The sequence below is a fragment of the Coregonus clupeaformis genome, chromosome 7 (genome assembly GCF_020615455.1).
Source record: "Coregonus clupeaformis isolate EN_2021a chromosome 7, ASM2061545v1, whole genome shotgun sequence".
Classification (NCBI taxonomy): domain Eukaryota; kingdom Metazoa; phylum Chordata; class Actinopteri; order Salmoniformes; family Salmonidae; genus Coregonus; species Coregonus clupeaformis.
Window position 1 is genome coordinate 27,015,284 of NC_059198.1, and position 27,261 is coordinate 27,042,544.

The 27,261-nt window shown below is 41.5% G+C and overlaps 2 protein-coding genes across 2 annotated transcripts; both read left to right on the plus strand.

Moving 5' to 3' along the window:
- The first annotated feature begins 78 nt into the window (after positions 1 to 78).
- Positions 79 to 6,785, plus strand: LOC121569119 (BTB/POZ domain-containing protein KCTD5-like). The gene is made up of 6 exons (XM_041879772.2): positions 79 to 525; positions 1,797 to 1,905; positions 2,135 to 2,226; positions 2,675 to 2,770; positions 3,706 to 3,831; positions 4,463 to 6,785. The coding sequence occupies exons 1-6, from the start codon at positions 307 to 309 to the stop codon at positions 4,490 to 4,492; spliced, it is 672 nt and encodes a 223-aa protein (XP_041735706.1). The 5' UTR covers positions 79 to 306; the 3' UTR covers positions 4,493 to 6,785.
- Positions 6,786 to 9,873: 3,088 nt separating this feature from the next.
- Positions 9,874 to 24,267, plus strand: LOC121569117 (SUMO-conjugating enzyme UBC9-B). The gene is made up of 7 exons (XM_041879771.2): positions 9,874 to 10,007; positions 12,866 to 12,947; positions 13,446 to 13,529; positions 13,902 to 13,974; positions 15,258 to 15,367; positions 23,135 to 23,214; positions 23,448 to 24,267. The coding sequence occupies exons 2-7, from the start codon at positions 12,882 to 12,884 to the stop codon at positions 23,506 to 23,508; spliced, it is 474 nt and encodes a 157-aa protein (XP_041735705.1). The 5' UTR covers positions 9,874 to 10,007; positions 12,866 to 12,881; the 3' UTR covers positions 23,509 to 24,267.
- Positions 24,268 to 27,261: the final 2,994 nt, after the last annotated feature.

Here is a 27,261-nt window from a genome sequence, read left to right on the forward strand (position 1 = left end):
GCACGTGGGATTTTGGCAAACGTCCTGTGTTTATTTATACTTGGGTGAAGGCTCAGTATGATCATTTTGGGACCAAACCTTCAGCTACAGCAGCTGAAACCTTTTTTGAAGTCATGGAGTCACATCTGCAAAAACGATTCTTATGAGAAGGATGTGGGGGGAGGGGTCGTCACTAGCTTCAGTAGCCACAAAGTTATAAATCGGGAGTGGGTACCAAACTTGGATTACAGTACTTCCTGCCTGTGCCTTGCCAGGCCCAATTCCTGTAACTTTAGCTAGCGAGGGAGCCAGAGGAGAGGAGCTGGGATGGCGGAAAAGAGCCCTGACTTCAGCGGCTCAGTTGGCCAGTGTCCCGCCCTGTCTCCAGAAGAGAGAATGCAGTCACCTGGGATCGGAGCATCCAAATGGGTCCGTCTGAATGTCGGTGGGACATACTTTCTCACAACGAGGCAAACGTTGTGCCGAGACGCAAAATCTTTCCTGTACCGTCTGTGCCAGGCCGACCCCGACCTCGACTCTGACAAGGTACGGGTATCAAGCTAGCTAACGTTAGTTACTAGCTAGTTGGCTAATGTTAATAACTAGCTAACCTTAGTCTGTTTTACACATCATGTGAATGTTCTAATGCGTTACCTAGCTAGCCTATCCATAACGATTTACTAACTAGTTAGCGTTAAGTTGTTTAGCCAGGAAGCCAAACGGTTAGCTACTACTAGGCTAGCTAGCTCAGCTGGCCAGCAGTGCGTTAACTCCAAAGAAGTTGTCTAGCTAGCTAACGTTACCGTTAGTTTGTTTTCCTATTTTTTTCTGGTTAACCCTCCTGACCACAGATCTAGCTAACTAACAAATATTAATTTGCACAGTAGCACGTTTTCTACGCGTACTAGTACTAAGATAACATTCGTATATAGTACTAGTATCTGTCAGTTAGCTGGCCAACCACAATAAAAAGTAACGTTAACTGTTACTGTAGTTATCTAACTTGCGAGCTAACAGTTGGGCCGGTGAACGTCAGAATAACGCCTACAAGTAAATGGACGATAAAATACATTGTTGACAAGACCACCAAGCAGTAGATTGTTTTGTTGTTGTAAATAATTGGGCTTATAGTATACAATTGTGCAAATGAGAACCCCCCGAAAAAGGAGCGTTGCCTTTGTAACAGAAAGTATGATAATCAACATGTTGAGAACTTGTTTACCATCCTGATGTTCAACCCTCAAAGGTCACCATGCATCATTTAACAGGAGTTTTGACATTTAAAAGCTGGCAAAAGACCTTACAAGACAAGTTGGCTCAGTCATACAGATGCAGTTGCAATTAGTCTTGGGCTCTGAAAGAACCACAGTATCCCAGCAGAATAGTTTCATCCCATAGTTATCTAGGATATTTACGAAACTATGCTGATTAGCATTCCTCATTTGAAGTTGAGGTGAAAGTCTCCAATGTCTGTAATGTTCATGTGCCCAGTGTAATGTGGTAAGGAGATGTATCTGCCCTCTGTATTGATTCTTGCTAATGATGGTGTGTGTGTGAAGGCTGGAGCAAGGCCGCTGTGGTGATTTTTCAGGGATAATGAGACCTGCTAAATGTCAGTTACCCCATGTTGACGCCTCTGGCTGCTCCAAGCTCTGGACACTGAGCTGTTGTATCCATGGATCGGCTATGGGCTTATTATACGATTGCACAGTTCTGTTTCGATGTTTGTCACTGTACAAAAATCGTCAATGGTATCTCACCTGATTTGTTATTGACTGACTGCTTTTTCTCATTGTTATCGACTTCTCTTTCTTCAGGATGAAACAGGTGCCTATTTGATAGACCGAGACCCAACGTACTTTGGTCCAGTGCTCAACTACCTGAGGCATGGGAAACTGGTACTCAATAGAGGCCTTGCAGAGGAAGGTATGATGATAATGTCTAAGGGATATTCTGGGATATGGTAAGACATGTCTGAAGAGTTGTGCCAATGTCATCTTTGTTACTGTTTCTTTAACACTTCACACGCTAACAATCACAATTATTTGTTTTGACTACAATTACATTCAACACCACAGCAGCTCTCATTAGCATATATTTGTTTTCAATGATTGTGGTTTTAATAACAGGTGAAATACATTCTGTTCCCCTCAAGGTGTACTGGAAGAGGCTGAATTCTACAATATCACTTCTTTGATCAAGCTAATTAAAGACAAAATCAGGGAGAGGGACTGCAAAACAGTTCAGGTGTGTGGGCTTGACTAAAATTGCCATCGCTATCTGGGTGATTTCTTTCTTCCCTGAGACTGTCCTGTTGTAATCACAGTGGGGTGGCATATCAGGTGGGGTGGCATATCAGGCTCGGGGCCTCTAAGGCCCTCTAACTACTGGCGAGAGGCACATCCTTGACAAGCTCCCTCCCAAGGATCACCTCTGTTTACAGGGCCTAATACTGCGATGACTCTGGGCACAAGCTCCGCTTAAGCTACTGGGATGTCCAGGTCTTGTTGATGTATTGCCATTAGTCCAGAGTCGCCTTACCCTTGCCATGTAGATGAGGTCAGGAATTGGCACATACTGGCTATGCTATACCCTGGGGGGGATGGATGATTTTTATGTAGCCTATTGAGAGCACTTACTGCTCTGTTGCATTTCCATCTGTGAATTAACATTGTCTCTTTCTCTCTCTCCATAGCTCCCTGTAAAACATGTCTACAGAGTCTTGCAGTGCCAAGAAGAGGAGCTAACACAAATGGTTTCCACCATGTCAGATGGTTGGAAGTTTGAGCAGGTAATTCTCCTGAAAGGAAGGCATTGGGGAGTGTTCTTCCTCCTTTCTTTAGAAATGTTCCTTTCGGCTGCGCTTTGACTTGTGTTGGTTGATTTACTGTCCACGGAGGATGCTGAGTTCAGTGTATACCATAAATACTAGAATTTTCTTAATTTGTAGGCCATGTGAAAATACAACCTTGCAGCATAATTTGGTTACATGGCTGTTATTGTGGTACTGTATTTATTTTTGTGAAAGTCTGAATTGTCTGACCATGTGCGAAAGGAGGCCTATAATGAGCAATGGCTGTGCCTGGTGCAAATGGACACTTCAAGTCTGGTTTCTTTCAGAGGCCAGGTTGCTAGAGTTAGATTTTGTCTGATGTTTATGGAACAGCAGAGAAAGGGGATGTTTCTGTTCATTCAGGAGGACACCCTGTACTGGGTGCATTTCCGTTACTAGCCCCCTCTCTCTAGACCTTGCAGGGTGTTAGGGTCTTCCCCTCAGAGAGAACTCATGAGTGGGCTCAGGCTCCTACTCACGTTTCTTTTTTTGGGTGCCAGCAAGGTGACAGAATGTTCGGCATTCTGCTCGTGGCAGCTTTGTGAAAATGGGAACCTACTGTACTGTATAGTGTAGTCTGTTTATTTGAATTAGCTACCACCTTAACGACAGATTTCACCCCCAATCTAATCCAAGGAATACTAAACATTCATGAGCAATGTAACAGCCTAAAGTGCTCAGGTGTCCTAGATAAGTAGTCCGTGTTTGTTACTTTGACATTTTTTTCAATGATCCTTAAATAGAATAGAAAATGTCTACTGTAATCTGTTAAATTGTTTTGACTGTGCCTGGCAAGCTGTTGGAAAGATTATATTTCCCATGTGTGTGTGCTTTCTCTAGTCCCTTAGAAACATTTCCCTTCTCATTGGTTCCCCCTTTTTTTTCTCCCTTAGTTGGTCAGTATTGGCTCCTCATATAACTATGGAAACGAAGACCAGGCAGAGTTCCTGTGTGTTGTCTCTAAGGAGCTACATAACCAGTCATATGGCACAAGCAGTGAACCAAGTGAAAAGGCCAAGGTGAGTATCCCAGCACTGCAACAAAAACGTCTTTCATCAACTTCCTGACCATTATTACAACCATGTATTGTGATTTACACCAAGTTTGGTATACATTTTGTCCATCACATGGCTTTGTCTTACATAAAGGCATGCATTATATTTTTTTTACTGGTCATGCATGCTGCATTTCCTGCAGAGGACAAGTACAAGGAGTGTTAGAAACAATTTGCCACTGAAAGTATCTACCTTTGAATGTAAGGGGACATGGGTGAGATTTTGCTTAGACCCCTGCCATTGTGGCCTTAAACCCTTCTCCAAGAGCCCCTTCTCCCCTTGTGCCATATCATCCCTATGAGCCCATTTTCTAGAGAGCATGCCTCGATAATGATTTAAACTACTTTAATATTTAATGACCTCCTGTCACTAGCTTCTGCAGTTCATGGAATTCTTCATAGCCTTAGTCTCCCCGCTTTCCAGTCTCCTGGTTAAATTTTCCGTTCCTCCCCCAAAAAACATTTTAGGTGTCTTCCTGCCTGTTAAACGCTGACAAAAAGTATTAAGAGTTCTTAAAGGTTTTTTGGAACATCTGTCTAGTATGAAATATGCAGGCCTAAACATCTTATTTTGCTCTTACCGTTTTCTTTTGCAGATTCTTCAAGAACAAGGCTCTCGAATGTGACGAGACTGTGCAGTCCTTAGGATTGCGTCCTGCCATGATGTCCAGATTTAAAGACACGAACCACATCACATTCTGAGGAACGTTATGGCACGCTGAAGAAGCTGGCTAATGTGGTCTACACATTGTACACACCATTTTTCTTTCAGACATCAAATCAAAATGCGCAATCGATAGCGTTACACTTTTTTTTGTGCCTACATAGTAAAACTGGACTGTAGATTTTCACACAGAGAGAAGGGCCTTATCACTCAAATACGCAGGAAATATTGTCCACAGCATTTATACTTGGTCCATCATTTACTCAGGGTCTCTAATAGTGTTTTGGAAGATGCATTAGGCGTGCACTGTCTGGTGGGACATTATTTCAAACATCCATGCATACTACATTATGCGAGTCCTTCACATACAAAAATCTAACCTCTTCGAGAAGTTAATTGGAAAGCATGTTTTAAAAGTTAGATATTTAAGACTGTATTTATAAGGAGTTGTATAGATTCATACTGTCTTGTTAGAGGCAAAGACTGTGTTGACAGTTTATTTATATTTTACATATCTTTAAACAGATTATTTATGTCCCTTCCCAAATATCCCTTCAACCTGCACATTATCAGTTGTTTGGAAGGAGGACATTCTTATAACTACTTCTACCAGGGTTAATGAGGTTGGGGTGATGTTAGGGAATGCCAGACGTTAAAGGACTAAAAGTTGTCTTCCATCCCTGGACTCTGGCGTGTTTTAGTTGGGTTGCCTGTTAGGCAGCCACTGTGGAACTGGAACACATTGTTATATTTTAGAGGACATGATATACCTAGAGCCATTTGATAGGCACATTTTTTCACATTGACATATGACAGTGACCGGGCCTGTTTTCCATTTTATGTGGGAAAGAAAAGCCTTTTTCTCTTGCATGAATTTGTGCACATCTGTTTGTTTGTGTGTATACACAACCCTTACGCTTCTGCGGATTTACTATATTGAGCCTTGACAGGGCTGTATACCATGCAAAAATACATCAAACTGTGGCTGGAGACTATGCAATCATGCAAGTTCTGAGCTAAAGTGCTTTGGTCGTGTATTTATGAAAAGATTGGCAATTATAATCTGTGGTCATTACCATAGTTCAATTTGTAGCTGGTTGAGCTACTTATTGAATACATTAACAATGTCAGTTTATGAAAACATTTCTTTTGGAAAATGTTGCCTTTCTTCTATGTCCAAATCAATGTCTGAATTACAACTTTAATCTGATTTTCTTTTGTCAGGAATAAGGACATTTCTTTGGTAGTCTACATGCGTATCTATGAGGAGTTGTACATAGAGGAAGTCTAATAATATTAAGATGTGTTATCAGTGTATACTATTTCTTCCTAACACACACTAAGGGCTTTAACTAGTGGAATACAAGCTATAATCTCTGTAGAGGTCAATTGGACCCCTCCTATTGCCTGATCAAGGTGAAGTTTACATGTCTAGTGTTTTATAATCCAGATTTTACCCTACCTTGCCATTGTGACACAACCCTCTAATTCGGCTGGTTTAAACATCTGTATAGTACTATGTTTACATATCCCAGAAACCCAGGTAGTTGCTGTCAGCCATGTATCTAGTACGCAGACGGATAGTTTTCCAAAATTTTCCATGGACAGTTTTTCTTGGTCACTGAGTTGTCTTGTGGTGATAAGTGCCTCTTTTGCCCCTGAGGCTTCACAGTGCATGTGGAATCTGTGTAGCACTGATGCCCATAACCACACGGGCTCACTGTTTGTGTCCACCCTGCAGTGACAGTGAAGACATTCTGAACAGTGTGGGCCATGTGTGTCTAGTGTGGTGTCCTTTGACTGCTGATTCTTAAACACAGGAGGTGTCAGCCATTGCATGCATGGCCTGATGCACCTTCCACCATGCCCTCAGCTCTGCAGGACACCACTTCATTCCACTGTGACACTTCAGCTCCTGTTTGACCGTTATTTTCTAGAATGCTTATCAAGACACAAATGTGATCCCTCTTTGAGGCTGCTGTGGGTTTCTAATGGGACATTGTTCCAGTTTTCCATTAATCTGTTAAATGTATATATATATATTTTTTAGGAACAGAGGCAGACAATTGTTATTTGCTCCATTTCATCACTGCTGTTCCTATATATTAGTATCCTCAAATGTTTTGTATTTTTTATGCTTACTGTATATACATACTATATTATATGTATGTAATAGCAAGTTTTGACTGGGGGTAATGGAAATGATGGTGATGCTAGACCTGGTGAATTTAATCAATAAATGGTCATGAATTCAACTTTTGTATTGTATTTGAACAAACTGTTGCAGAGCCATAGAGAAATACTAGAAAAAATTAAAATAAGGGCTGTGTTTTGTGTAGGCTTACCCCGAAAATGCTAATTAGCATCAAAGTAGACATCATGCAAGACTACAAATCCCTACAAGCTCCTGCACGTCATCTCTAGCTGACACCTTTGCTAACAGGTATTGTGTCCATTTAAAACTTGCACAAGACCGTTCACAGAATTATCTTCTTTTTTTTTTTTATGTAGCCAATTTAATCATTACTACATTTAGCTAACATAGTTAATCCAGAGATTCTTACCTTTGCTTCGATTTGGCAGTCTCGTCCAGATCATCATCACATTAGCAGTTCTTTATGATTGCCACATTAGCAGTTAATTAGCATTTCATTTTTGGTAGGTAAATACAGGTGAATATATTGATAAAAGTAACCTTGTCCTAGAGAGATTTACACGGTTATCAAAATGTCACGCCAGGTTAAGCCTACATGTTTCTAAAATCCCCTATGGGAAAAATGAATGGTGGGAAAACAATTGGAACCATTTCCCTGTTTGACCACTAGGCTTTATGGGTATTATGACTCATACTGTGGTACTCTATTGAAATCCCTTATCACATTTGTAGGCAATGTCATCAGGTCTAATGGTCCAGACTGCACATACAGGCTGTCAAAGGCACTCCTTCAATATAAAGTAGTTTTTTACGAAAATGAAAACATATCAGTTTGTCACTTCCATGAGGTTGGAGTAAAAACACTACTTAAGACATTGGCTCGAATCTAGGTTGTGCGTTCAGATTTCGAGAAAATTAACAACTAAGGAAGAATGTTTCACTTTTCTCATTGACTTCTCAAATCCCAAACTCCGTTCTGGTCTACTTAGTCTGTTTCGCAAGCGTTCCCGGAAGTCTTGCGATGTTGCGGCTCTGGGTTCAGAAACTCCGTGGCACGTTCAGATAGAAACACATCGAGGAACTCTGGTCAATCAATCTAACCTAAAGTTTCAGTAGCCTACGATGCACCAAAGATGTTCTAGTTCCTCTCTGGTTGCTGGTTTCCCCTCCTAAACACGATCCAGGTTTTGTGAACAAACCTAGTTTGTGAAGGGATCATCTGTATGTGTTAGAAACGAAGTAGTGTGATTATTGTCATTATACTGTTTAGCAGCTACTATCAGGCTTATTAATGCATCACTATCCATATCAAATCAAATTGTATTAGTCACATGCGCCGAATACAACAGACCTTACCGTGAAATGATTACTTACAAGCCTTTAACCAACAATGCAGTTCAATAAAATGTTTACTAAATAAACTAAAGTAGAAAATTAAATAAAAAGTAACACAATAAAATAACAATAACGAGGCTATATACAGGGGGTACCGGTACCGAGTCAATGTGTGGGGGTACCGGTTAGTCGAGATAATGTGTACATGTAGGTAGACTGTAATATTTAAGTAGGAAAATACTCTCTAGTAATTATCAAAAATATTGTTGTAAACTAATATTTTGCACACGGTCCTAGCCAGAAGACTCCGACCCTATCATTACTCTTGTTTACACTGAGCTGTACTGGGGTTGGAATGCCATCGTGTTTAAATTAAGACACAGCTGAGCCAGCGTAAGATATGGGTCGGAAAACGTACCTCAATGCAGGTATGGGGTACAGACAGAAATAGTAATGGCGTCTTTTTGTAGGCATTAACTCTGCCATGGTCCTTGGACAAAGCCTATTAGGAAAATAAATTGAGTTTTTGTCGGGGGTTTGTATGAACGCCAAAAATAAGGTCTGTGGTAAACACAAGCTTAGGAGATCTAGCGTCACTTTTTGTAAATGTTTAAGAATTTATGTTATAAAAAAAGCACAAAGGCTTCATAATTCATAAAGGTCATGTTAACAGACTATTATCATATAGAACAAAATGTATAAGATCTCCTAAGCCTGTGTTCACCTCAGACCTTATTTTCTGCATTTATTCCAAGACCCTAATCTTTCCCCACTCATTTTTCCCATAGGGATGGCTGAACAAACCAGAGGTAACTCATTTCCAGGTTTTAGGACTACAAGCTGGCGAGCTCTACTAGCACTGAACTCCAAATTGTACCTTTATCCAAACAGATACATAGAGAAGATTGAAATACTGTTTGTTTTTTCGTCCTCATGCTAGCTAGCAGTAGCAACTGCAGCCATTTTTTATTTTTATTTTACCTTTATTTAACTAGGCAAGTCAGTTAAGAACAAATTATTATTTACAATGACGGCCTACACCGGCCAAACCCGGACGACGCTGGGCCAATTGTGCGCCACCCTATGGGACTCCCAATCACGGCCGGTTGTGATACAGCCTGGAATCGAACCAGGGGGTCTGTAGTGACGCCTCAAGCACTGAGGCTGTGTCAGCCAATTAGTTCCCTTGTTGTTCAACGTGACATAACACGACATAATGGCTGCTGTGACTACTGCTAGTTATCATGATGTCGAAAAAGGCTTTTTTTCTGAAAGAAAAAAACAGTATTTCAATTTTCTCACTGTATCAGTTTGGCTGAAGGTCAAATTTGGAGTACAGTGGCATATCCCATCCCTGTATTAAGGTACGTTTTCTGACCCATATCTCCCGCCGGCTCTGCAGTGTCTTAAATTAACTATGATTGCGTTATGACCCCAGTGCAGCTCAGTGTAAACAGGTATAATGGTAGGGTCGAAATCTTTTGGCTACACTCAGTCCCTAACTTTGGATGTACTGTCTCTTTAAATGCATAGCTGTCAAATGCTTTGCCTGAAAAGTCATGGTTAAAATTTTAAACGATCATATAATTTGTACCAACAAACGCCGTACCTTGTATTTTCTGCAAAATATAATACATTCATCGTATTAGTTGTGACACCACATAGTTCACAGAATATTCAATGTTTCATGTTTTTGTTAAATACCTATCTCATAATAAATTTTTGATGGTAGCAATTTGATTACATCCACTCTTAATAAGCAACACCTTGTAGATAAATAATTGTCCTATCAAGTAATTAGCGCACATTGTTTTCAGGCAATAGCAAGTAATCAGGTCCTATGTAGCCTGGGCAAAATTTCTGTTTTTTTTTCAGGAGGGAAACTTCACTAGCCTAGCTAGATTTGTCTCGAGTTAGACTCCATTTTTTGGGGGGCTACCCGAGTGTTCTTTAAAAAATATAGCTAGTGATTTTTATCACACTGAAGGTAAGTGTTTGTTGCCTATTGAGAATGTTTTTGTTTTTTTAAAGTCCGTAGTCGGTGTAAGTTTTCGTGTTTTTGGTTTGGGGTTTATGATGCTAACGCTAGCTAGCTAGAAAGCTTCCTAACTTGCTACTGTTAGCTAGGCTACAGTAGTTGGCTGACTAGCTAACTACGCTATCCAGACGGAAGACTGAAACGCTTACATTTACGTTAATGTTAAACGTCACGTACTGGTGCCTGTTATTTTATCTCGGCTTTGATATATGTATTTAAATGGGTAAAGGCTTCATAAACTGGACTTCTATTAAGCGAACATAGCCACGAAATGTGACGGCTGAGAGTGCGCAGTTGCACACTAGTTTAGCGGTTTTTCTTGGCAGAATTGCGCGGAGTTGCATATTCGCTTTGGACAACAGAAAGGCTGTGCAATTGTGTAGCTACCGCTATACAAGTTATCCAATCAATATATAATTTATTGGGCATGTGTTTGTCAACTAAAGCTGCTCTAGCTAACATGTTAGTTGGCTACATTGTTGCATTTAAAATACAACCAACGTTACCTGTTAATTCGAACGTTACTCTATCCCATTCTGCTGAGTGATAACCTAAACATCCAACATATCTCGGTTGTGAGATAATGTTATTCCTGTAACTCAAGGCCAACGTTTCCCCTGTCATTATATTCTAGGTCTCTCAATCTTGTCAGCATATTGATAGCGGCACATTCAAAAGATGAGTTGAGCTAGTCTGGTATGAAGCTTCAATACTATAGGTTTTCTACACTAGGGGCCATAGCTACCTACAATTATCAGGCTTCCCAGATAATGTAAAGTAAAATATTTTCACCACCGTATGAATCCACCAGATTATTCAGCTTTTATTTGGGTTTTAGGTTGTTCTATGCAAACAATGCTTACAGTACACTCATAGAAAAAAGGGTTATTCTGCTGTCCCCATAGGATAACCCTTTTGGATTCCTGGTAGAACCCTCGGTGTAAAGGGTTCTACCTGGAACCAGAAGGGTTTCTTCAAAGGGTTCTCCTATGGGGACAGCTGAAGAACCATTTTAGGTTCTAGATGGCACTTTTTTGTGTCGTCCCCCCCTCTAAGAGTGTAGGAGAAGTTAGCGCCTACCTGTTTGAATGGAAGTAAGTTTTACTTTTTACCACACACATGCCTAACGGCTGTGATATACACTATTGGTCAAAAGTTTTAGAACACCTACTCATTAAAGGGTTTTTCTTAATTTTATTCTACATTGTAGAAAACTATGTAGAATAACTATGAAATAACTCATATGAAATCTATGAAATAACTCATATGAAATCATGTTGTAACCAAAAGTGTTAAACAAATCAAAATTCTTCAAATAGCCACCCTTTGCTTTGATGACAGCTTTGCACACTCTTGGCATTCTCTCAACCAGCTTCATGAGGTAGTCACCTGGAATGCATTTCAATTAACAGGTGTGCCTTTTAAAAGTTAATTGGAAAGTTTCTTAAAGTGCAGTCGCAAAAACCATCAAGCGCTATGATGAAACTGGCTCTCATGAGGACCGCCACAGGAATGAAACAACCAGAGATGCCTCTGCTGCAGAGGATAAGTTCATTAGTTACCAGCCTCAGAAATTGCAGCCCAAATAAATGCTTCACAGAGTTCAAGTAATAGACACATCTCAACATCAACTGTTCAGAGGGGACTGTGTGAATCAGGCCTTCATGGTCGAATTGCTGCAAAGAAACCGCTACTAAAGGACACAACTAAGAAGAGCCTTGCTTGGGCCAAGAAACACGAGCAATGAACATTAGACCGGTGGAAATGTGTCCTTTGGTCTGGAGTCCAAGTTGGAGATTTTTGGTTCCAACCGCCATGTCTTTGTGAGACGCGGTGTGGGTGAACGGATGATCTCTGCATGTGTATTTCCCACTGTAAAGCATGGAGGAGGTGTGGGGGTGCTTTGCTGGTGACTGTCTGTGATTTATTTAGAATTCAAGGCACACTTAACCAGCATGGCTACACAGCATTCTGCAGCGACACGCCATCCCATCTGGTTTGGGCTTAGTGGGACTATCATTTGTTTTTCAACAGGACAATGACCCAACACACCTCCAGGCTGTGTACGGGCAATTTGACCAAGAAGGAGAGTGATGGAGTGCTGCATCAGATGACCTGGCCTTCACAATCCCCCGACCTCAACCAAATTGAGAATGTTTGGGATGAGTCTGACCGCAGAGTGAAGGAAAAGCAGCCAACAAGTGCTCAGCATATGTGGGAACTCCTTCAAGACTGTTGGAAAAGCATTCCAGGTGAAGCTGGTTGAGATAATGCCAAGTGTGCAAAGGGTGGCTATTTTAAAGAATCTCAAAAATAACATATTTTGATGTAACACTTTTTTGATTACTGCATGATTCCATATGTGTTTTGATGTCTTCACTATTATTCTACAATGTAGAAAATAGTAACAAATAAAGAAAAACCCTTGAATGAGTAGGTGTTCTAAAACTTTTGACCAGTAGTGTGTATATGAGTAACAATCTGCATTATGATAATGAAAACAGTATGAAGGACTGAGTTCATATTGAACACATTTAGGCTAGGTCTCAGGTTTGTCCCTTTGGAACCTGTGGATGTGACCTAGATGAAGTGGCTGCAGCATCGTGAGCTGTCTGAGCACCACATTTGGCTGTGCTCTGTTATCCAGAGTCCAGTAACATTAATTGAGCAAGTGTCAGAGAAATGAAAACCAGCTGAACTTATCTGTGGGCTGAACTTGTGCATCACATCTGCATTGTTATTTCAATAGAACTGTACACTATTGTTGATCCCTTTTTTTACAGTTTATCTTAATGTTTTTGATTTAGGGAGTCATCACAAGTCATGTCTGGTATAGCCTTAAGTCGTCTTGCACAAGAAAGAAAGGCCTGGCGAAAAGACCATCCTTTTGTGAGTATCAAGGGACTTGGGTGGAAGTCATTTTCATATCAACAGTCCCTTTTGCCTATAAGCCTATCTGGTTCTTTTAAGGGCATGTGTCATGTTGGAAGACCTGTTTGTAGAAATGTGTGTTTTCTGGATAGTGGTCTATTCCAGAACGTGTTACACTATGCCAAGCAGCACTGTACTGCCCTGGTTGAATAAAGTGTATTGAGCCCAGATGGGGAAATTGGATTTGTCACCAGCATAAGACTCTTACAGGGGGACAACACAGACACATGCCTACATATGAACTCATACTGCATAACTGATGGCTGTTGGAACTGACACATTAGCCTACATGACAGGTGACTGAGCTGTTAACAGGGTAGCGCTGCCAACTAAACACATTGAGTTACGCATCCATAGAGGGTAGGGGGCTAAGGATTGATTCTGGGCGGGGCCATAGTTGGCAAGTTCATCGAGTTGGATATTTAACGTGTTGAACAATCTCTTCCCTCTCCCTAGGGGTTTGTTGCTGTGCCAACAAAAAATCCAGATGGAACAATGAACTTGATGAATTGGGAGTGTGCCATCCCTGGAAAGAAGGGGGTAAGAGTCTCTCTGCAGTGAGCGCAGATAACTTTCTCTGTATATGTATTGTAGGTACCAATATGTTCAGACTGGAGGATGCAATCACTCATATGCAGCTTAATAAGTTGGCACTGTATGGTGTCTTTCAACTGGACAGCAGATTGTTTTAATACAACTAAGCAGGGTATTAACTGGTTGTAGGTGACTGTACAAGCACTTCAGTGCATTTAATAACGTCTGTATACTGTTAGAAACTGTAAAGCTGCTGGATGACCAATGAACCAATGTTAATTGATTACCACAGATGTGCGACGTTCTCATTGCTTCACTATGAGCAACTCTACAGTTACTGAAGGAGTGTTGACCAAGTTGCTGTATTTCTCTCCACAGACACCATGGGAGGGGGGCTTGTTTAAACTGCGAATGCTCTTCAAGGATGACTATCCTTCTTCACCTCCAAAGTGTATGTTTTTTCTCTTTTTAAAAGTCCAATGCAGCTGTTATCTATATCATTTCTGGGTAACAATTAAGTACCTTACTGTGACTGTTGTCCCCCACGATGAAATCTGGGAGGGGACTGTGGATTTGTCTCCGTGTATTAGTCACACGTGAAATCTGACAGTACTGGCCTGATTTCGACGAAACTTGGGTGAATGCTGCGTCTTGCCATAGAGATCCGGCATTTACAAAATTACACTGATTAGGCAGATGGTGGCGCTATAAGAGATTGACAATTTAAACTTTCAAAGGTCATATCCCTCACTCCGTTTGACATAGTCAAGAAATTCAGTAGATGGGTCCCTCTTCACAAGGAACAAATTTGCCTCGGTGATCCATAAGGTCCGCCATAATGTATTTTCTGCCATTTTAGAAATTTGTGAACACTTAGTGCTACTCTTCTGGCACTGAATGACTGATCTACATGAAACTTGATATGGCATCTATGGACAAAGGTCTCTCAACGCAATATTTTCCAGACTAGTACCTAAAACATGGCCGCTATTGACCAGTAAATGTTCACGTGGATGTGGTCTGGCACACAAATGTATATCAATCAGTCAAGGATGTTCATATTGTAACAACATTTGGTACACACGTTGCAAACACTGTTAAGACTCCAACATAAGCAAGAGTATTTATATCGACCACATGGTGGAGCTATAACAGGCAATGTTTTTATCTATCTGTTTGACTCTGTGATGAAATTTGGCACACGTGCTCAAGGATATGAGTCTAGCTAACCCACGTGATATTTCCGACACCACGGGTCCGATTTGACAACTTGGGTGAATGATCAGTCATTTACAAAATTACACTGATTGCCCCAAGGGGCGCTGCATCATTCGTGGGGGACGACATGTTTACTGTTGCATTGTTTTTAAATTAAAATGGCCAACAAACAAAAATAGCTTCTTAGCGAAAAGCAATTGCTCGAGCAAGAATTTTGCTAGGACTGGTGGTGTGAGTGGGTAGGGGAACTCTGTTTTGAACTCTCCTTATTGGTCTTGCAACTAATTTTACCAGGCAGGCTGAAACTCCATCCCACCAAAACAGGCTGAAATTTCAGGCTCTTACACTAAAAGGGCATTATCATTTTCAGCATTATTCCAACCTCATAGTGTGGATAGAGAGAGGGGGAGATATCTATTGAATCACTGTTTTAATGAACTGTAAATAAGTGCGAACTGGAATTTTCTCCAGATTGTGCTAACAATCTAATAATTATATTTTCTCCACTCTTGGTAGGCAAATTTGAGCCCCCTTTGTTCCATCCAAATGTATATCCCTCTGGTACAGTCTGTCTATCGATTTTAGAGGAGGACAAAGACTGGAGGCCGGCCATCACTATCAAACAAGTAAGAGCTTTCATCCAAGACCCTTCTCTGGTTTTAGCGTTTTCTTTGCATATAACCCTAAGAATAGTAATATACATTCCCCTCTGTATGTATTTGGACAGTGAAGCTAATATTAAAAATGTGCCTGTATACTCCAGCATTTTGGATTTGAGATCAAATGTTTCATATGAGGCAACGGTACAGAATGTCACATTTTATTTGAGGGTATTTTCATACATATCTGTTATAAATATGTAGAATTTAAAGCACTTTATGTATCTATTCCCCCCTCCCGAATGTGGAGGAGTTAAGTATTTGCGGTAGATACAGTGCAGTCACCTTGACTTTGACCACATTTCGTTACGTTACAGCCTTATTCTAAAATGGATTAAATAAAAATTCCTCATCAATCTACATACAATACCCCATAATGACAAAGCATAAACAGGTTTGTATTCATTTTTGCAAACTTATAAAAAAAGAAAAACGGATCCCTTATTTACGTAAGGATTCAGACCCTTCGCTATGGGTCTCGAAATTGAGCTCCGGTGCATCCTGTTTCCATTGATCATCCTTGAGCTGTTTCTACAACTTGGAGTCAATTGATTGGACATGATTTGTAAAGGCACAACTGTCTATATAAGGTCCCATAGTTGACGGTGCATGTCAGAGCAAAAACCAAGCCATGAGGTCGAAGGAATTGTCTGTAGAGCTCCGAGACATGATTGTGTCAAGGCACAGATGTAGGGAAGGGTACCAAAATATTTCTGCGGCATTGAAGGTCCCCAAGAACACAGTGGCCTCCATCATTCTTAAATAGAATACATTTTTGGAACCGCCAAGACTCTTCCAAGAGCTGGCTAAACTGAGCAATCTGGGGAGAAGGTTCTTGGTCAGGGAGGTGACCAAGAACCCAATGGTCACTCTGACAGAGCTCCAGAGTTCCTCTGTGGAGATGGGAGAACCTTCCAGAAGGACAACCATCTCTGCAGCACTCCACCAATCAGGCCTTTATGGAAGTGGCCAGACAGAAGCCACTCCTCAGTAAAAGGCACATGACAGCCTACTTGGAGTTTGCCAAAAGGCACCTAAAGGATTCTCAGACCATGAGAAACAAGATTGAACTCCTTTGCCTGAATGCGCAGCGTCACTAGTCCGGATCAAGGGAACGATTAATTGAGTGAAGTACAGAGATCCTTGATGAAAACCTGCTCAGGACCTCCGACTGGGGCGAAGGGTCACCTTCCAACAGGACAACGATCCTAAGCACTCAGCCAAGACAACGCAGGAGACTCGAGGCTGTAATCGCAGCCAAAGGTGCTTCAACAAAGTACTGATTTAAAGGGTCTGAATATTATGTAAATGTATTATTTTTTATATACATTTGCAAACATTTCTAAACCCGTTTTTGCTTTGTCATTATAGGGTACTATGTGTAGATTGAGGGGAGAAAAAAAAATATATCCATTCTAGAATAAGGCTGTAACATAACAAAATGTGGACAAATTAAATGTTCTGAATACTTTCCGAATGCACTGTATGTACATATAACTAGGAATAAAGTGACTAGGGAACAGAATGGATAATAAACAGTAGCAGCGGTGAATGTGAGTTTGTGCATAAATGGTCAATGCAGATAGTCCGGGTAGCTATTTAACTACAGTTGAAGTCGTCCGTTAGGATCACCACTTTATTTTAAGAATGTGAAATGTCAGAATAATAGTAGAGAATAATTTATTTACGCTTTTATTTCTTTCATCACATACCCAGTGGGTCAGAAGTTTACATGCACTCAATTAGCATTTGGTAGCATTGCCTTTAAATTGTTTAACTTGGGGCAAACGTTTCGGGTAGCCTTCCACAAGCTTCCCATAATAAGTTGGGTGAATTTTGGCCCATTCCTCCGGACAGAGCTGGTTTAACTGAGTCAGGATTGTAGGCCTCCTTGCTCGCACACGCTTTTTCAGTTCTGCCCACAAATGTTCTATAGGATTGAGGTCAGGGCTTTGTGACCAAGCTTTAACTTCCTGACTGATGTCTTGATGTTGCTTCAATATATCCACATAATTTTCCATCCTCATGATGCCATCTATTTTGTGAAGTGCACCAGTCCCTCCTGCAGCAAAGCACCCCCACAGCATGATGCTGCCACCCCCGTGCTTCACGGTTGGGATGGTGTTCTCTGGCTTGCAAGCCACCCCCTTTTTCCTCAACATAACAATGGTCATTATGGCCAAACAGTTCTATTTTTGTTTCATCAGAGGACATTTCTCCAAAAAAGTAAGATCTTTGTCCCCATGTGCAGTTGCAAACCGTAGTCTGGCTTTTTTATGGCGGTTTTGGAGCAGTGGCTTCCTTGCTGAGTGGCCTTTCAGGTAATGTTGATTATAGGACTTGTTTTACTGTGGATATAGATACTTTTGTACCCGTTTCCTCCAGCATCTTCACAAGGTCCTTTGCTGTTGTACTGGGATTGATTTGCACCTTTCGCACCAAAGTACGTTCATCTCTAGGAGACAGAACGCGTCTCCTTCCTGAGCGGTATGACGGCTGCGTGGTCCCATGGTGTTTATACTTGCGTACTATTGTTTGTACAGATGAACGTGGTACCTTTAGGCGTTTAGAAATTGCTCCCAAGGATGAACCAGACTTGTGGAGGTCTACAATATTTTTTCTGAGGCCATGGCTGATTTTTTTCTTTTGATTTTCCTATGATGTCAAGCAAAGAGGCACTGAATTTGAAGGTAGGCCTTGAAATACATCCACAGGTACACCTCCAATTGACTCAAATAATGTCAATTAGCCGATCACATGCTTCTAAAGCCATGACATCATTTTCTGGAATTTTCCAAGCTGTTTAAAGGCACAGTCAACTTCTGACCCACTGGAATTGCAATACAGTGAAATAATCTGTAAACAATTGTTGGAAAAATTACTTGTGTCATGCACAAAGTAGATGTCCTAATCGACTTGCCAAAACTATAGTTTGTTAACAAGAAATGTGTTGAGTGGTTGAAAAACGAGTTTTAATGACTCCAACCTAAGTGTATATAAACTTCCGACTTCAACTGTATATAGCATTCTTATGGCTTGGGGGTAGAAGCTGTTCATGGTCCTGTTGGTTCCAGACTTGGTGCATCGATACCGCTTGCCGTGCGGTAGCAGAGAAGTCTATGACTTGGGTGGCTGGAGTCTTTAAAAAAATGTTGGGCCTTCTTCTGACACTGCCTGGTATAGAGGTCTTGGATGGCAGGGAGCTCGGCCCCATTGATGTATTGGGCTGTACGTACTACCCTCTGTAGCGCCTTGTGGTCTGACGCCAAGCAGTTGCCATACCAAGCGATGATGCAGCCTGTAAAGATTATTTTAATGGTGCGGCTGTAGAACTTTGATCTGAGGGCCCATGCCAAATTTTTTCAGCCTCCTGAGGGGCAAGAGGCATTGTCATGTCCTCTTCACGACTGTTGCTCTATGTGTAACATGCTAGATCCTTAGTGATGTTGACACTGAGGAACTTGAAGCTCTCGACCCGCTCGGACTACAGCCCTGTCGACGTGAATGACTGTGCTAGGCCCTCATTTCCTGTTGTCCATAATCAGCTCCTTTGTCCTGCTGACGTTATGGGAGAGGTTGTTGTCCTGGCACCACACTGCCAGTTCTCTGACATCCCTGTAGGCTGTGTCATTGTCGGTGATCAGGCCTATCACCATTGTTATCAGCAAACTTTAATGATGGAGTTGAGCGCTGAGGGACCCCAGTGTTGCGGGTCAGCGTGATGGATGTGTTGTTGCCTACCCTCATCACCTGGCGGAAGCCTGTCAGGAAGTCCAGGATCCAGTTGCAGAGGGAGGTATTCAGTCCCAGGGACCTTAGTTTAGTGATGTGCTTGGAGGGCACTATGGTGTTGAATGGTGAGCTGTAGTCAATGAACAGCATTCTCACATAGGTGTTCCTCTTGTCCAGGTGGGAGAAGGCTGTGTGGAGCGCAATAGATTGCCTCATCTGTGGATCTTTTGGGGAGGTGTGAGTTGGTCTGGGACGATGGTGTTGTGAGCCATGACCAGCCTTTCAAAGCATTTCAGGGCTACAGTTGAGTGCTACGGGGTGATTGTCATTTAGACTGGTTACCTTGGCGTTCTTGGGCACTGGGATATGGTGGTCTGCTTGAAACATGTAGGTATTACAGACTGGGTCAGGGAGAAGTTGAAAATGTCAGTGATGACACTTGCCAGCTGGTCAGCGCCTGCGCGTAGTACGCGTCCTGGTAATCCGTAAATGTTAACCTGTTTTAAAGGTCTTCATCACATCGGCTACAGAGAGCATGATCAGTCGTCCGGAACAGCTGGTGCTCTCATCCATGGTTCAGTGTTGCTTGCCTCAACGCGAGCATGGGATGCGTTTAGCTTGTCTGGGAGGCTTGCGTCACTGGGCAGCTTGCGGCTGGGTTTTCCTTTTGTATTCCGTGATAGTTTACAAGCCCTGCCTCATCCGAAGAGCGTCAGAGCCGGTGTAGTAGGATTCGGTCTTAGTCCTGTATTGACGCTTTGCCTGTTTGATGGCTCGTCTTAGGTGTTCATAAGCATCTCACCTTTCCACAGAAGGGTCATATTAGTGTAGCCCAAACTGTTCGGATGCTACAGACCGAAGTTGGCAGGTCGGCTGTACCGACTTCAGACGAGTCCCAAGACGCTTGTGGGGGCCGTAGTGTTCGTGAAAGAGGGGGTCATAATAGTTTTTAGGCCAAACCGTTTGGTAGTCGAGTGAGTGGTGTAGTAGTTTTCAGTCGTTTGTAGCTAGTGCAGTAATGCCCACAAGGATGGGGTTACGACTCATTTGTGGCCCAAAAACAAGAAGCAAGCTTTGAAGTCGGAACAGTTTGTCTGGTTGAAGCAAGTGGATTGAAGTATGGTAAGTCTACTGTATGCGGTCCTCATTTCACCCTGGAGGACTTTGATGGCTTAGTATAACCAGTGGAAGTCAGGATTCAGAATGCGACTGACTGAAACCAGGTGCCTAGCGTGAATGTGAAGCCTGCAACTTCTATTACCTACCGGTGTGTCGGCAGTAATGGAGATACACCAGGTAAATTCAATGTGGACTTACCTCCCTATATCGCTATTGGATTAGCTAGCTGACTCTCCCTCTGAAGGCCTCTTCTTTGACTTTGCTAGCTAACTCTGCCGTCAATTGGTAAGTCTCCGTTCTCTTTACTTTAGATATTCTGGTTTTTGTCTTCTGTGGGTTCCTGTCTGCTAGGTTAGTTGTTCTCTGCCTTACTACTTAGTTATGTAGACCGTGGTGGTTAGCTGGCTAGGCTAGCTAGCAGGCTAAAATAACTAACCGTGGCTTGCTGGCTAAGAACTTCATATAATGGTAACATTATTTGATAACTGGGTAGATGGCATTATGCATTTCCAAAACTTTGGTTTACTTTAATGTAGCAGTAAGCTAGGTGTTGATAGCAGTGGAGGCTGGTGGGAGGAGCTATAGGAGGATTGTGTCATTGTAATGGCTGGAATGGGGGAAAAATGGAATGTAATCAAATGTGTGGCTTCCATATGTTTAACATTCCATTAATGTCATTCCAGCCATTACAATGAGCCTGTCCTCCTATAGCTCCTCCCACCAGCCTCCTCTGGTTGATAGCATCCGGCTGACTCACGCAGTGCTAATGTAGCGTTAGCAGGCTAGTAGTGCTAACAATAGCAGGCTAGTTGACTTGCAAGCTAATTTGTAACAATAGATTCATAAAGTATTTGCTTGTAAGTTGGCTGAATTTTTATTGAAACCAGTGGTCATGATTCAATTGATTGTGTCATTACTTTTGCATTCTTCGGAATTCTGATCAGTTTTATGTAATAACTCAATAGAAAACTCAATTGGTTACGTTTATGCTACCTACCCTTTAACCTGCTTTTTTCTGTTGCAATAATCACTGATCTGACTTTCAACAAAAATAAATGGCAATTTTGTTACAAATTTAACCAGAACCATGCACATCCATTAATAATGACGAACTTCTGGTAGCAGGCAATATAGAAAATGAACACAGGCCTCGAGCCCACCTGCTAGTGAGTAGCCAGCTAATCGTTATATTTGAAGGCAACTTGGAACTATTTGGTTACTAACAAGGTAGAACAGTTGAATTATTATGAATACACCCTCCTGTCTCCAACTGTTTGAACAGCCTGTTCATTTGTTTAGATGTTGTAATCAAGTGGCCTACCTGGATAAGATGCTTATTTCTCAGAATGATAACGAGATGCCAATTCTTTATGTAGATGCTCATTGCACATATAAAACTGACTAGACAGCTAGCACATAAGTCTGGCTAAAATGCTGCTAGCGTACGTGATGCCGTACGCGACAGACTTAATTTTCCACAATCATGTTAATTGATACTCCCAGCTTAGTAGGGTCTGCTCTGTTCTACATTTTGGGAGTTGAGACAAGGGTATCGTTACAAAGGAGAAGTTCTCTATTACAGAAAAATAGGCTGAATGTGTTTCGGTGACCATGTGACCGATTTGGTACTTTTCTTTATGTTGGACCAAATGCAAATAACGAGTTGAAACTGCTTGTCAGAGGAGGACCTTACTACTTTGTTGTGATTGGTGGGGAGGTGTTTGGTGTCTGCAAGTGGGAAGGAGCGAAGGAGATGAGCCCAAAAAGACAAACGCTCATAAAAACATTAACCTTTTTTATTCTTGCGATACAGGCATTTGGAACATCATGTCACTGGTACGTCCTCTGAGTATTTGCTTGTAAGCAGGAATCGGGAGGATGGAGTTATGGTCAGATTTGCCAAATGGAGGGAGAGCTTTGTATCCGTGTAGAGAGTGAAGGTGATCAAGAGTTGCTCAGGTGACATGCTAGTAGAAATTGTCAAATGGATTTGTTTCCCTGCATTAAAATCACCAGCCACTAGGAGCGCTGCTTCTGGATGAGCATTTTGTTTGCTTAAGACCCTATACAGCTCGTTGAGTGCGGTCTTAGTGACAGCATCGGTTTGTGGTGGTAAATGGACAGCTACGAAAAATATAGATGACCACTCGCTTGGTAAATAGTATGTAGTGGCAAAGATTTAGTATTTGGTCCTATATTCCTTGCACACAATGACTACATCAAGCTTGTGACTACAAACTCGTCGGATACATTTGCAGTTTGATTTGGGTTTTGTTTTGCCAAATAGGAACTGAATGGTGATTTGATGACAGGCGTAATTTTCTTTCTATGAGGGAAGAGGTCCTGACAATGCCATGATTTAAGAAATCATGAATGATGCCATTCAGAGGCTACAACAAAATATGTTAACTTCTCACCATTACCAATAACAGGGGAGACTAGCGTTTTGGGTGGGGGTATGATCTTTGTATTATCGTGAATCATGGTAAGTGAGAAGGTTACAGGCACAAAGTGTTTTCATTTCAAAACAGTAAAACGGATATGTATAAAAAATACCCTTGAATAAAAGGTGACTTTCTGCACTGTTGCCTCACATGAAACATTTGATCTCAAATCCAAAATGCTGGAGTATAGAGACTAACATTTTTAGCTTCACTGTCTGAATGCATTTGGAGGGGAGTGGATACAGTTACTTGAGCTCTTTGCATCAGTGTGGATGCGAACTGTACTTGTGTATACAGGTGACTCTTGGCTGCAATGTAAACTGCTTTGCTGCAGAGGGCAGCATAGCTTCATGGTGGTTACTTATTAGGTGAAATTGAATAAACGCCATGGGAGGTTGCTAACACAAGATTTCCATTTAAACTTTGTTTTCATCCACAGATATTGTTAGGAATCCAAGAGCTCCTAAATGAACCAAATATCCAGGATCCTGCTCAAGCTGAGGCGTATACAATTTACTGGTGAGTCTGCGGTCTGAGCCAGTAGATATTTTAATTCAGTAAAAGGTTTGTCATATCAGTCGGAATAGGGTACACAGCTGCTTGCAAAATCTTCTCATTAGCTTGTGGCCATCCTGGCCAATATTTTGATGTCTAGCTGTTAGCAAACATTGTTGCAAGGCTGTTAGTCGATACTTGATATTTCCAGGAAATATCCCATTCCTCATAACATGCCTCCATCTCTTTCATTTCAGCCAAAACAGAGTGGAATATGAAAAAAGGGTTCGAGCACAAGCCAAAAAGTTTTCTCCATAAAGCTTCAAGACTACACAAGATTTAAGAAATTGGTTTGCTGAGAATTTTTTTGTCTCTGCCCCCTTTTTGTCTGTCTCCAAAACGATGTCCATTGCACACTTCTTTCCTGCTGGACTGTTTTAAAACTGAATATTTTGTGCCATTTCTCTGTCCATCACCCACCATTCTGATGCACCCCTTTGCTTTTTGATTTGGGTTCCTGGATTTGAAGGTGGACTATGCTGCCACCACAAAGGATTTTCCGTACTCCAACTGTGGTATTTTATCTTTTTTTCAAGAGCTCACGCTAGTCAGGAAAGACTGTACGAAATGGGAGAGTCACTTCTATTCATTTTTATTAATGTATTCAATGTTAGGCAAAGTAATTCTATGTTCTGATAAAGGTATAGAAGAGAAAATGGCCTCAATGAATCCCATCAAAGGTAGTTTAATGTATCTGCATCAGACTTAAGTTGTTTTGGTCCAAATATTTAGATTGAATAAAAATGTTTGTACAAAGCTAGTGTTAATACATATAGATGGACTCAGTTCCATCTTCCCCAATGCATTGTGTTGCCAGTTGAATGTTTGTTACTCTTAAAGGTAGACTTTGAGCAAAAATAACGGCTTTAGACTGTATAACTGATAAAATCAGAATCATACCAGGTCATTTTAATGCTTAGAAACAAAAATGGATGAAATAAGATATTTGGCTACAGAAGTGCCATTTCGTACTGATCTCTACAGCTTCTGTACAAAAATAAATCCTGTGAAATGACATCACATACTGGAGGAGGTATTGGCTAGCAACAAGTGGCTAGCTTAGCTAATGAACTAGCTATTTCGGTTGCTACATGCATGACCGAATGACACACTGATGAACCACCAAATGCACACCCCGTTTCAGTTTGAAAACTGAGAAAGCAGAGGAGTTGGGGCTGTTTTTCGTGCCCAAAGTCTACCTTTTTTTTAAAGCTGTTTGTGCACAGTAAGGATACTGGATTATATTAGTAATAGGTTTTGAGTGAATGTCAGCACCGCTCAAACGAGACCGTACCTATGGGAAGAAATCTGGTAGCCCTACATAAGGGACCCTTTTTAAGGGGGGATGTAAAGGGTTTATAGATCCTGGCGGACCGTGATTTATTTGGTTTTCAGATTTATATATTTTTAATTGTTGGACTAAAACACCAACATCCGCTCCAAGTGATTTTAATTTTAAATATGTTCCAAAGTATTCCCACGCATAATAGAGAAGTGATTGTAAGCAAGTTTTGAGATTATTGTTTTGTCATATCTGTTTGGGCTTCTTGCGGTCAATTTGCAGTCTACAAATATTTGGTCAGGGTGCCGGAACATAATTACATTTTTAAAAACATTTTAGTCATTTAGTAGACGCTCTTATCCAGAGTGACTTACAGTTAGTGAGTGCATACATTTTTTCATACTTGCCCCCCCGTGGGAAACGAACCCACAACCCTGGCGTTGCAAGCGCCATGCTCTACCAACTGAGCTACACGGGGCCTTGACCATCCGCTCAAGGAAAAATCGTTCCCGCGCTGAATCTAGTTGATGATCCCTGCTCTAAAGGGATAGTATGAGATTTTGGCTATTAAGACATAGAAATGTTATCCATGTTTTCATCTGACTGGGCAGGTAGGAAAAGGCAAAATAGCCAAAATCTCGCTCTTATCCCTTTAAGCAATGTAACAAGGGCATGTCACACCTTTCAAAGAGGGAATCCTCTTCACTCTACTCTAACCCCATGGGCCCTTATGATTGCGTTTCACCTTCTGGTTACAGCTAGTAATTAACACATCATGCAAATTTCAGGTTTTGTGATGCAAATTTCATCATTAGCGCATTCACCATCATGCACACTCCAGCTATACATCCTGTTTTATGGCAGGTTTGCTCAGGAACACATCAGTTGATATTACATTACCAACGTGTTTATCAGGCTGTGTGATTTGAAGTGACTCATTTTTGTCATTGATAGATGACGTGAGGTTTTTTTGTCCCATATATTACTTAGTTTCCTCTGATGCGCCTAGAATTGCTACTCTTATTTTATACATTAAAAAATAGATAACCAAAATGAGTGTCGCTGTGTTGATGAACCAAGCCGATTCCATAAGGTGTTCCTTGTTTTGAAGTGGCATAATTCTGTAAATCAGATTTCTAATCAGCTTACTTCATCCACTACGGCAATCACTTTCAGAAAATCTCCTTTGTGTCATACTCACTAATAAGCATGATACAAACCTTGATTACACCTCAGTGACAAGGTGGTTTGTTGTGGATAGCTATTGATTTAGTCAGTGTTAAGTCAATGTTCGCTGTATGACAACTCTACATAAAAAAAAAAACGGGATGTGGATCAGCTTAAATAGCACAACTGAAAATAATTTCAGGGTGAGAACAAAAAACTGGGTGAAATGCAAGAGCATTAATGACTATCTGCAGGGTGGCTTTATGGGGTGTCATCATTTTTTGCCCAAAGTGCTTTTCCCCTCCTTACTCCCTAAACTAGGGGGCTTGTTATTTTAAATATGCTGTGCCACTGCCACTTCAAACAGTTCCAGCCAGCTGGGGCGGTGCACTAATGATGTGGCCATGGAAACGGCGCGGCCAGAGGGTCACCCTGTGTCATATCACTAAGCACAAAACAAGGAAAATCATTTGTTCCCTTCTGCAGATTTAGAGTTAGGATAGCTGACACAATGGAAGACAAACCAGATAAAACATGGAATAAACCAGAGGGAGGGAATAGTAACTCTATAATATTTAATCACACCTAGGAGCCTTCTGGGTAGGTACAGTATATACATAGAATGTCTGCCCAATCCACGATTTTGAACAACATTCACAGTACAACAAACTTAATTGCGGATTCATTCAACCATGCTTATTACTTTTCGAAACCTGGTAACTGGGATGTGGGACTAGGCAGGCGAGGGAATCCTATACTAGGTTAATCAGTAAATGGAAGAGAGTCGTAACCTCTCCTTGACGAGTAGGTGGAGGAGGGAGTACAGGTGCTCCATCTAGCTGCAACTTTAAAGGCCTATGAGGACCCATTGACTGGACTGTTGCATCCTCTTTCAAAGCTGTGCTTTCATTTCTAATTTCCTACTCTCTGGGAGCCCAGGAGACCAAGTGCTGCAACAAGTATTCCGGTACAGGTACACTCTTAGAAAAAAGTGTTCCAAAAGGGTTATTTGGCTGTCCCTATAGGAGAAACCCTTTATGGTTCCAGGTAGAACCCCTTTTTGGGTTCCATGTAGTACCCTCTGTGGAAAGAGTTTTATATGGAACCCAAAAGGGTTTTACCTGGAACCAAAAAGGGTTCTTCAAAGAGTTATCCTATGGGGACAGCTGAAAAACCCCTTTAGGTTCTAGATAGTGCCTTTTTTTCTAAGAGAATACAATTGAGAGGTCCTTAGAAAGAAAGGCACCTAGCAGCAGACAAACGATTAAGTTTAGAGGGGCTCTTTACATGGGCAACAGTCCAATCACAGTCTAATACTTGCTGAACCCTGAGTCTCTAATTGTCAATGACTGGGGCAGGCCATTCATTTTCATTATTAAAGAGGAAACATTAAAATAACCAACTCAGTGTATCTGTTAATGCCATTGCCCGCCCACAGTCTGCCTAACTTGGGAGCCAGGTCCACCCACTGGGGAGCCAGGCCCAGCCAATCAGAATGTGTTTTTCCCCACGAAAGGGCTTTATTACAGACAGAAATACTCCTCAGTTTCATCAGCTCTCCG